The sequence below is a fragment of the Hemibagrus wyckioides genome, linkage group LG09 (assembly GCF_019097595.1).
Source record: "Hemibagrus wyckioides isolate EC202008001 linkage group LG09, SWU_Hwy_1.0, whole genome shotgun sequence".
Lineage (NCBI taxonomy): Eukaryota > Metazoa > Chordata > Actinopteri > Siluriformes > Bagridae > Hemibagrus > Hemibagrus wyckioides.
The window spans coordinates 1,982,414-1,994,982 of record NC_080718.1 but is presented as its reverse complement, the minus strand read 5'-3'; the positions used below and the strand labels follow the sequence as shown (position 1 = coordinate 1,994,982).

Here is a 12,569-nt window from a genome sequence, read left to right as displayed (position 1 = left end):
TGTTCTGTTTTGTTTTTTTCATATAGTTCACACAGACACATTCAAAATGTTTACTTCCACATTAAGTATGCATGTAAATGATCAATATTTAAAAAAAAAAAAACTTTCTCTCAGGAAATCATGCAATGAAATGCATCCAGTTGGACACAGAACCATTCAGCATGCGTTCCAGCTTTATGGAAGGAACTGATCCATGTACACTGAAACTTCCTGATCTTTCTGGAATGTAACAAATCCCCAGACTGAAGTAAAGCTAATGAAATATTATTAGTTGGCTTTTCTCGTAAATAAGAGTTTCTTTGAAACAGCCTGCCTAGTCTGTCACATTTGACAGCAGATTAATCCACTCGAACATCTGGTTACATTCTTCAAATTGCTATTAGCTGTCAGAATTTGTAAATGAAAATGACTTCTTTTTCCAAGACCAAAGTTTTTCAAGGTTTTTTCAGTGTTTCTCAGTGTTTTCAGGCAGGGAACAGTGATGGGGTTCACACTGGGGGAAAAAACCCTTACAGCGTAGTCTATTAACATGTAATGCAACATGCATTAACTAACACATGAAGTGCTCTGTTTACACAAATAACAAAAGCCTATACTGTATACTTACAGTGGATATAAAATGTCTACATACCCCTATTAAAATTGCAGCTTCTTGTGATGTTAAAATAACTTTTCTGCGGTTTACAGTCCACAGACATTTTGGGTGAAGGTATACCAACTCCAGATCTATCAGAGTGTGAGCGTAATTCATTATTTAGATTTGGTCTTCTTCTTCTGAATTCATTCCTTTGTTGACTTGGATTTCTTCTTTGAAATCTGTCATTATCATGCTGGAAGATAATGTTTTCCTTTTCGAAATTGTTTTCTTTGGTAATAGTTTAGTATTTGATTAGAGCCACGTTTGCTGCTGAAGAGAAGTAGCTCTCAGAGCATGATGCCGCCGCCACCATGCTTCACTGAGGGTTCAGGTGTTTTTGGTGTGATTAATGTTTTTGAATTATGTCCAAAAATGTCTGGCTTGATCTCATCAGAATAACCCATTTCTGACACAGGGGTTTTTTGGTGACTTAGGCAGGCTTGTAAGCTGTTTTTCCTTTCTGAAAAATGGACTCCTGTCTAGTCAGACTCCGTAAACCAGGCATGTGAAGAATACAAGAGATTGTCGCAGCGAGTGAGCAGTTGTTGCCAGATACTGCAGTTCCTTCAGTATTGCCGTAGGTCTCCTGTGTGTGTGCTAGGGTGCTTAAAAATAATGAATTCCACAGACACTATGACAAGCTCTTCATTAACACTTTCGTCCAATTTATGTTTTTTTTTTCAGTATTCCAGGCTGCCTTATCCACTCCACCCCATTACAACTCACCATTTTTTCCTTTTCTAAATCAGAATCTTCATTAAAAACATAAATATAAAATCATTTAAAAAATCTACTATATTATACAAAATCTACTTATATTTCACTCTTACACTAATTTCAGCTAGTGTTGTTTTATTTATTTATTTATTTATTTATTTATTTATTTATTTTGCGAGCCAGTATGCAAGATGCAAGTATGCAAGTACAGTCAAAATTAATTATTTATTTGCCGAATTCTTGTAGATCCTTACCTAGTTATTGAATAAAGGGACTGAAATATGACCTAAATGAGAGTTTTTAATTTGTAATCATTTTACAAAACAATTTGCATATATATATATATATATATATATATATATATATATATATATATATATATATATATATATATATATATATATATATATATATATATGTGTGTGTAGACTATAACATATCACTCACATATATATCATGTAAGATAGATTTTGGATTAAGAAAAGATCGTCATTCGACTTTTTCACTACACAGTTCAGCTTTGTTAGTCAAAAACGGTGTTTTCAGGCCAGACAGCTGAGGTCTCTGATTCTCAGGAACAGCTTTCACACTTGCTGTATCACATCACAAGCACTATTCAAGAGCTCCAAGAGCACTGGGGTCCTAAGGCCCCACTGGAATAAGGAGACATTTTCATGACAGATCTTTGGAAGGTCTAGTTTTTCACCTAGAAAATAGTTCAAGGCTTCTTCTGTCAAAGCCTGTTGAGTGTACACTTAGTTTTCCCCAAATCCCCCTCTCCTTCCTTCTGTTCCTCCCGCCTTCCCTTCCCTTCCCTCCCCCAGACTAGTCTGAAGTGTGCACAGAAGGGTCTGTTTCCCTCACTCTCGTTCTTTCTCTCTGTGATCTTTAAGAAGAAAAAAAAAAAACAAAACTTGGTAGCTGTTATCCCCATAGCAGATGCACACATTACAATAGATGAATATTTCTCTGTATTTCTTTTTTAAACACCTGCACACTATTTCAGAGCACATAAATGTATGAGTCTTTCAGCGGTCCTGTCTTACCACCCCAAAATTATAAATTATTCCACATGAGCAACAGCTCACCCTCCTCCTCACGATCCTCTTTTATTTCACTCCTCATGTCAGTTGTCCTTTTGCCTCGTGTGACCTACTGCAGTGGCCTAAATTATTAACTGTCCACTATGAACTGGACAATTAGTTCATTGATATATAGATATTGATCATTTATCCTTATTCTGGAACAGGGTCAGAAGGATACGTTTATAGAGGTACCACTGTGTCTACAACATGAACACAAATTTTGATCAGAATCTGATTCTATACATAATGAAGATAATATTATATTTCGTCGTTCTTGGGGAAGTGTAAATACAAATTTTCCAGAACTTGTTGAGAAAGCTGTTTAGTGGGATTTTTTTTTTTTATTCCCTCTCTTACAGTATAAGCACTTATCATGCTGTGCTCTGGTGAATCATTAGCGAAACTGAATATTAGACCTGTACAGCATTTTTAACGCATCATCTATGCTGGATCATGAAGTGGTTCAGCTCAGTTCAACTGCCCAGCGTAGCTCAGCCTTTTTGCAGCTACATTCATCTTCCCTTTAAGTGTCTCTACGTACTTGAGTTGGCTTTGAAACACTGCCTTGACCTAAGATTTTACCCTCGTAATAAAGCGAGATCTGTTTTTGTATAAATCCGACTGAAACACACCTCGTCTATCCTTTCTTTACTTCAGTTCCTACTTCGGTTTGTTTTAGATCAATATCTCCCTTAACCTGAAACTGTTTCTTTCCTCTTCCACCTTCATCCTCATCACACATACCTGAATGGATAGCATAATGCCTGCTATCAGTTAAACTACACATGAAATTTCATGGCTTAAAGACAGCGTAGCTTCCAGACTCAAGACTCAAAGCCTTCAAACATGAACAAGTAATCTACCCAAGACCCTGAGTCATGTAGTATTTGTTCAATGGCAACCTATTTACTCTAAAATAGTTCCTATACAAATATTTATACTGATTTTTGAAGCAAGACCGAATACATCGGTTCTATAAATGTGTGTTTGGACAAATGGGATACTGTGTCCTACATTGAAAAAAAAGTAATATGTGATCAGTCCTATTTAAGAAAAATAGTATGTATAGTTGATGTGCTACGCTTCTCGACAAAACGTGATTTCATTACTTACACTAAACTTAGTTTAAACAAGGTTCTAATGAGGTCAAGTGTAGAGTGTCATCATTTCATGTTGTATGAACTCAAACCAATTACATCCATGTATGCTGGAAAAGTATAGCATCGCAGATCAACTAGTCTGAGAACTAAGCAGTACAATTCAAAGGTTTAAAGACTTTTAACCTCAATATTTCACACATTCCATGTTACTATCCAGTCACTTTAGAGGAATGTCAATATCAAGTCAATATAAAGATAATATCAGTGTTATTTCCATTGCTATATGAGATTTTCAGTGAATCAAAAATTTACGTACACTTTGCTAGAGTTCTCTTTTATATTGCTTGAATCAAACACTAGCCTTCCACAAGTTTCTTTTAATGCTTTCCCTGAATTCTTTCCCATTCCTTCTGACAGAATCGGTGTACAAAATGATGTTTATGGACCTTCTTGCTCTGGCATGCTTTTTCACGTCCGTTCCATACGTTTTATGTCTCTTTGCCACAGCAGGGTGCTGCCGTCCCCATGCTTCACAGTTGATTAGTAATAATCATACGTAGCACATATAATTATGGCTAAACACATAATTCATTTTTGCTTCATCAGTCTGGAGAGCACTCATCCATTCATGGTGGTGTAGGACCCTCTTAATACTGTACATGGTACCTGATGCCTCCAACTCTGTAGTTCCCCTGTTGTTCTTTTGGGGGCCAGATGAAATATTGGTGTCCAGGATTTTTATAATTCTGTTTGTACAAATGCTCAGTTACTTTTTGCTGAGGCCCTGGCTAGATTGGTTGGTTTTTTCCCATGGCATCAAGGCCAAAAAATGCACTAGCTCTAATTGCAACCACTGGTGCAGTCTAGTTCGATCGAGTTAAGTCAAGTCAAGAAGCTTTTTATTGTCATTTCAGCCATATAGCTGACGTAGAACACAGTGAGACCATGGTGCTACATAAAACAACACAGAGCTACGTAAAATGTGTTCCAGATGTAGGGTATCAAATCTTTAGCCTCTTTTTTTTATTAAATTATAATATTAAGATTTATTGAATCTTTAACCATTGGCCTTAACTATTTAATACAATTTGAAAACTCTGCTGTTCTAAAACAATAAAATGAGGGTTTCAAATTATCTAGTATTACTTTAGCGCTAGTTTCAAGAATATGTACATCACACGCATTAGCAAGCCTGATTAGGCCTATTAGGCTGTGAAACAATTTTCCAAGCCTACTTTTCCCAAGTACTACTTTTCCAAGCCTATTAGGCTGTCGTTCCAATATTTATGGAAAAATTCTCTAGTAGCAAGGAGCTGTTTCATGGCATTAGTTCAGTCCAATAACACAAAAATGTATTGCTTTATTCCAGATACAGACAATTTAGCTATCATAATCAATCTGGAAAACATTAACTGATCATAATTTAGGCCAACTCGAAGACTCTTGTCTAAGTGGTGAGAAACACAAACCCAGTTGGTGTAGGAACTGTGCACTCGGTATAACACTGGAAGAGAAAGCAAGTCGTCTCCTTTAATAATTAACCCCAGTCTGTAAACCATTGGGGGAAAAAAGGAAAAACTTGGAAACATGGGGACGTGAGAGAGAAAGAGGAAAGGAAAGATGTAGGTAATACATACAAATAATAGGCAGGGCGACCTATTAACTTATATCCATTCTAGCTAATGTGGTAGGTGCCAGTTTAATTGATTAGGTGGATCTAGAATAAAACACACACACACACACACACACAGCTACATTGCCCCTCTCAGCCGCAGACCATGCAGTCCTTGGTTTGTCTGACTGTTATTGGGAGTTAAGTCACTCATCAATCAGTATTTACCCAGTAAACAGTGGGACTTGGGAACGGCGGGGTTTGTTTAGAGAGACCAAGCATACTCAGAAGGTGAACGAATAAACAGGGAAGTGCCGGGGCCACCCGTCTCTCACCCCGTCCCGCTGTACTTTATCCCAGAACCCTCCCCCCCACCCCGGCTTCTCATCTTGCATTTCTCAGCGGAGCGGTGATAGAACACACTGCTTTTCATAAGGTGGCCTCTGTGTCCTCTTATCAGCGGCAGCTGCAAAGCCGATATCTTTGCACTGCCAAAGAAGTGATCGGACAGAAGGACAAGCTGTATTCCAGTGCTGTAAACCTCCCCCAGATCTGCACCAGCCAAATGAGTTGTACTAGAGCAGTCATGCTAAGAGTGAAAAGGAGCATGAAAAATAACACAGTGGGTCAGACTGCATGACTAATACACAGGGTACAATGTGCTCTGTGGTTCCTGTTAGGGACAATTAACTCCAATTCTCGGAGACCTTGACAGTGACCTGTTTAACCCGCACCTTAATGTATTTTGCTTTTTAAATTCAGGTGACTCGCGGTCATAAAGAGGCAGGATAAAATACTAACGTGAACTTGCCTGGTGCACAATTTAACTGTAGAGCAGAGGGGTCACATAGGCTTATTCCACACAATAGCCATAACAAAAGCACAACAGCTGATCTGTGAGAGGCGAGGAGGTGACAAAACAGTTAAAGAATGCTGCTGGCTAGAGGCTAGCAATCAGCAGATGTAGACAAAGGGTTTTGTGACAAGAATAACGCTCTCTCTCTCTCTCTCTCTCTCTCCCTCCCTTTCTCACACTGTCTTTCTATTTCTTTCTCTCCCTTCTTCCAAGGCAGGCAGTCAAGGGGCTCAAAAAAAACAATACTCATTTCTCCTCTTCTATTTCGCAGTCAGCATTTGACTAGCATGTTATAGCAGAAAACTTCAAATTCAACACATCCAATTTGAAGGAAGTTAGACAAGGGGTCAGAACTTTTGCTTTCACTTAACATGTCATGAAATCCAAACAAATTCATTCTTCTGTTTTTCGTTTTTTTTTTGTTCATGACACTGTTATTTTATTTAGCTATTTAAGTCACTATAATATTACTGTTGCTATGGTCATGTCAGCACCCTGAAGACTAACTTGTATCTATTTTCTTTCCGAACATAATCAGTAGTAATTTTTGGTTATTTATAGCATGTTGTGCAATGACAAATAATCACGAAAGAGAAAACATTTGGTGGCACAGTGATACAGAAAGTATAGTAGTGCTGGTGCTTCAGAGCTTTAGGGTCCGGGATTCGACCCTTTTACATATTTTGTTGGTGTCTGAATGGGTCTTTATCTTGCAGCTTTTTATATTCTTGGTAATTTTGTGACTATCTGCACAGGCAGTGACTAGGCACAGGGTGGCACAATTGTACAAAGTAGTTTGGTAAAAAAAAAAAAATAATAATGGTTACCAATAGGTATCCTATGAGGTGTGTGTGTGTGTGTGTGTGTAATGATCTAATCTGTGGCTCTGTTTCCTTGTGAACTCCAAGTAAGTGTGTGATGCGTAACATTGTGTGAATATGATTTTAAACAAAAGGTTGAAGTAAATGGAATGAGAGATTGTTGAAATTGAAATGGATTCATTTAGAATGCTTTGCAAAGAGACACGGCTTTAAAGCACACAGAGACAAAGGCACTGAGGGAATCGCAGCATGCAAAGGAAAACGAGAGCTTGTGGTGAAATAACTGTCTAAAAGAAATCCGCGTAAAAGAAACAAGTGTCTTATGACAAATGCGTTCATTGTGCAGTGTTGTGGTATGATATGCGAGTCTCCTTGAATGTCTTGACAACACTAAGCTAATTCCTTGTCTCGTAAGAGCACAGTACTTCTAATGGGAATTTACTGTAAATTTGGTTGTCTGATTCATTCACTAGCCGCAACGCAGGTATTTTCCATGGCTAGAATAATTTAGTATTTAATTAGAAGTATAATGCAAGCAAAGATAGTGACTACATGTATATATATATATATATATATATATATATATATATATATATATATATATATATATATATATATAAAAGTTCAGGGTGGCTTGGTGGGTTTCCTCCGGGTGCTCCGGTTTCCTCCCACAGTCCAAAGACATGCTACTAGGCTGAATGGAGTTTCTAAATTGCCCGTAGTGTGTGATTGCGTGAGTGAATGAGTGTGTGTGTGTGTGTGCCCTGCGATGGGTTGGCACTCCGTCCAGGGTGTATCCCGTCTTGATGCCCGATGACGGCACAAGCCCGAGGATAGATCGGATAAGCGGTACAGACAATGAGAAATGAAATAAAACCTCATTCTAAAAAGGTACTAATATACTCTAATATACTCAATAGTTTAATACAAGACAGGCAATAGTGTATTTCTATAAAGGAAAAAATACTAAACTGTTCTTTATGTAGTTATCATGACATCTTTACATGGTTTCCGGGGTTCAGGATGATCCGGATGAGTCCAGAAACATGGTTGTTCCGGCTACTTTGTTCACTTATCTCTCTTTTTTTCATTCTATGTATCAAGCTGAATACGAACAGATTTATTTGTGAATCGTTCAATAGAGGGTTAACATAAGAAAAATGTGTTATTCATTAAAAAAAACACCTGATTTCTGAACAACAGATCCTACTTGTGCTCCTGAGTGTGTGTAGATTTACATTTCTGGCATTTGGCAGACGCTCTTATCCAGAGCGACATACGAATGTGCTTTGAAGTCTCCATCAGTGAATACATTAGCACTGGTTCAGTAGGTCACAGACTTGGGATACCGTCAGCCTAGAAACTGTGTTGGGAGGGTTTTTTTTTTAAATATACATAGATCCACATAGAACACACAACAATATAATAAGAGTTAGTTTAAGTGCTTCAGAAAAAGGTAGGTCTTCATCCGGCGTTTGGAGATGGTCAGTGGCTCGGCTGTACGGACATCAAGGGGACGTTCATTCCACCACCTCGGTGCCAGAACAGTGAAGAGTCTAGATGTAATACCTACCTTGTACCCTGAGAGATTGTGGGATCAGTCGAGCAGCGCTAGTAGATTTACACATAAGAAATCTAATGTAAATGTCCACCGATCACTTTAATTCTGAATATATGGATTACACTGGTGAGTTTAAATAACTTGTTTATCTACATTTACAGCGTTTAGCAGATGATCACTAATCCCGAGTCATTTACAGAAGTACTTTGTTGTCTCCATTAAAAAAAACAAAAATGCCATTCTCATGCTAGTTCAGGGACTAAGAATACGGCTGAAAAGATTTTAAAAAACTCACTCATTTAATTTTATTGACTATGAAACATAAAACATTATGACAAATGTTGCCAGATAAACAGAGGATGGCCTGTTAGCGCCTAGCCCTAAGCTGTAAACAAATGCCTCAGCTGAAGATTTAGTGCATGCCGCAATTATGAGGGAAAAAGATGTTTAAAGACCAGCATGATTTTTTTCTCTCTCTCTCACAGATGAAAGCTTTACTCTGCCCCATCCCCATTTTATGTGACATTCATTTATCAGCCAAGAGTGTTTGGCATCCCTTTGCCTACAAGAGCTGTCCCAGTGACCACTAACCTTGGTATGTCCTGACACTCATGATGAGTGTCTGCAGAACACAGTAGGCTAGCTGGCTGCTATGTCAAGTCTTTATTGTGTACTGCCAAGGATGGGGGACAATCAAACAAAGGACCCTGAAGACTCTATATCTCATCAATGGAGAAGGAAAAGAAGAACCTTTCCCTGTTTAATCCCCATATAATCCCTATGCCATAGAAGAAACCAAGAGAGAACATTGGAAGATATGAATAGCTCATTAGATGTCCATGAATAACTCACAGCTCAATTATCCAATCAGATCATAAATCCTGTTTTTGTTTTTATTCTTTCTTTTTTTTTGTTATATCATAGTAACCATTATTACTATAGCATGGTATTTTGTTAAATCTGAATGCAAAGTTAACGAAAGAGACACAGCTGAAAGGTTATTACCAATATGAGAAGAAATTCAGAAAAATAATAATAATGCACTCAACAATATTTAAAATCTGATTATCACTGGAGATTTTTATAGCAAATGTCCCAAATGTCATCTGTAGATTTTAATAAACATTTTAGTGACTTTCAAAACGTGTAGATTTTTATGATTAACCATTTGCCGAATAATCCGAGTTGCACTAATTTCTTGTCTTACAAGATAAAATTGATCAATCAGAATTATTTTTACATTCATTGGGTTTATAGTTTGATAGTTTGTCACCTAAAAAAACAGAAACAGGAGGAAGTGGAAGAAGTAAAGTGATGATATGCAGTATGATTGTAATTTTTTGAGATGGAATGGATAGTTAACTGGATATTTCACTTAATGCCAGATGACCAAAATAAAGTTGTTACTGAAGATGGATGAATGGGTGGATGGATGGATGGATGATTTTATAAAGGCAAGGAATATAGTCAAGTATTAATTCTAGTTATGTATTTAGCTGTTGTTCTGTGATTACTGGATAACCACCAGAGGCTGGTGTTTAACCTGGACTTCCTCTAGCATGCATGTACACCATATCAGAGTACTTACTACAAGTACCCAAGTAACCAACCCTTGCAGAGGCAAGATCCAACTTGGCATCCAAATTATAGGGAACACTGGCTATTCTAGTGGGTTACTGGTATCTCAGTGGTTATGTTATGTTGGACTACTGATCAGAAGTCCATACAGAAGTATTGCCAAGATGCCACTATTGAGTCGTATAAGGGTTGATCCTGACCTTCTGGAATCTGGAGAAGTACATGGTAGGTGCGGTACAGGACCCCCTGGAGCAGCATACCTCTCAGCAGTGCCCATGAGGTACATCACAGCAAGACTTGGGATTCCAGCCAGTTCATCAGCTGTAGTTATAACTTGTCACCCAGTGGGCTAACCTCTGTTTAGACAGAGAGGCACCCTGTGTCTTTGCAGTAAAACAAATGAATAACTGGTCTGATAAATGAATAGCTGCCTTGTGGTTCAAATAGTATCATAAGGCACATACTGTACATGTTAAAGAAGCTTCGGCAGATTGACGTTTATAAAACACTGAGAGGTCAGTTGCATGGTTCATAAATTTGGGATGAATAAGCATCAGTCAAGGATGTGGGAACATATCCAGGAACCCACAAGACTACTGCATCTTGTCCCATAGGGCTGTTTAGTTCCACTAGCTGAGTACCACACTCAACAGTGTAGTGACTTGGTCCATCTGTGTGTCAGGATGCAAGAATCAGTCACAAGTATCATCAGAAGAATCTGGCTCAGTGGTATAGTGTGACTTCTGGTGAGTAAAACCACTTGACCATGGAAAAGGCACATAACAACAGGTCTGTTGTTTAACAGAGAGTAGCCAATGTGAAAGAACTGTACCAAGGGAGACCACACTTGCCAGTGGAGTACGAGGCAAGTGGCATACTGAACAATAGAACAGTTCGTAGCTTACTTGCAGACACTGCAGAAGTGATGACCAGAAGCATAAGCTATGATAAGGGTTCATTTGTGATGGCTAGACAACTGGGTCAGAATACCTTCAAAACGGCACGTCTTGTGGCGTGTTCCCAGTGAATTCCCAGTGGTTAGTACCTACCAAACGTAGTCCAAGAAAGGACAAACGGTGAAATACTGACAGGGTCTTGGGCCAGGAAGCAGTATGGGAACAAGGCAAGCTGGTGGAGGAAGTGTGATGCTCAGGGCAATGTTCTAGGTTCTGGCATTCATTTGGGTGTATTTTGACACATAGCTCCTACACTGTTGCAGTACACTGTTGAAGTACGACATTTAATAGCAACCAGGAATGGTTTGAGGAAAAGAGTTCAAAGTGTTTACTTGGCCTCAATTTCCCAGATCTCAGTCTGATCTAGCATCTCTGAGATGTGCTCGACAAACAGGTCCAATCCATGGAGGCCTCACTACAGAACTTACAGGAATCTGCTGCTTATGGCTTAGTGCCAGATATCACAGTACACCTTTAGAGGTGTCAGAGACCAAAGGTACCATAGCATAAAATAACAATCATATATTCCATTGTCCTTTCTAATAGTTGGTTCCTCATCCTATGCAGTCAATGATGTTTGGAAACCATAGACATTAACAGATGCTGGTTTTCTCTTCTGTAATGATACTTTAATGCCAGGACTTTAATGTACCTGTCCTTCGAGTGCTGCTTGTGGTGTTTTGCCTTTTTTCTTTTTTAAGCATGTGAAATACAAGATTAATTGTATTCAGGTCAGATGATCGACAAGTGCAAAATAGACTCTTACTATGGGCTTATACTCTAGTTGCTAGTGGACAGCTGAGTATTTCTTGCCCCATTCAAATACTGTAACAAAAGTACTGTTGGCCAACACTGACGCTGACTACATCACACACCCCATCGTCCAAAGGTTTCACAACTATTATGGAAACCACCAAAAGATTTAAACTTTCCTTTAATTTTTCAGGTGGTTGAAACACTTCCATTAAATCTTTGTTTATGTAATCCCAGAGGTCACTGTTACTGACTTCAAGTACACAATAATGCTAGATGCTAGAAACTAGTTTACATCTTTACATAAAAGGTCATTTAAAAATCAGTGGACCAAAAGTTTGGACGTTCATCACTGGGAGTTAATGGCTGATTTGCATGGATTTTCCCATGATATTAATCACAAAAAGGTACTAATCTCTAAAGGTAGACTCTTAAATATAGCAACAGGTGCACGCCAACATAAAATCCTGATTATGACAATTGGCCTTCAGAAGATAAAAATCTTTTACCTCAGTTGACTGGTAAATGAAATCTGTTGTAGCATGAAATGTGTGAAAAAATGTCAATAGGATTTTGTGTTTGGTTTTGGTGGTTTAAAATTAACCGGATTATTAGTACAAAATGAATAGTTTCCATAAATGGGAGAAAGTGTGGCTGGGTCCTAACATGTTAGAAGCAATCCAGAAAGTTCAATTCCCAAGAGTTTGTGATGAAATGAACTCAACACTTGTTCTGTTACATTCTGACCCAGCACTAGGTTACAGAAATGACCCACAGTGGAGCATTTCTACTTAGGCCCCAGGATGTGGTTGTCCCTCTTGTTTAATTTGGGATGTTATTCAACTTTGCTTTGGTTACGTGGGGCATGGAATTGAAACTTAATATATTTATTA

General features: G+C 38.3%; 1 protein-coding gene across 5 annotated transcripts in view; it reads left to right on the top strand.

Annotated features, from left to right (window-relative positions):
- The window catches only part of prox1a (prospero homeobox 1a), a 29,896-nt gene that overhangs the window by 16,646 nt on the left and 681 nt on the right, over positions 1-12,569 (top strand). Inside the window, exon 5 of one of the 5 annotated variants that reach the window (XM_058399606.1) lies at positions 8,875-12,566. The exons of the other annotated variants lie outside the window; for them this stretch is intronic. Coding sequence (XP_058255589.1) covers positions 8,875-8,979 — 105 coding nt within the window. The 3' untranslated portion in view covers positions 8,980-12,566. Of the gene's footprint in view, positions 1-8,874; positions 12,567-12,569 lie in introns of those variants that run through there. 5 annotated transcript variants of the gene reach the window in all.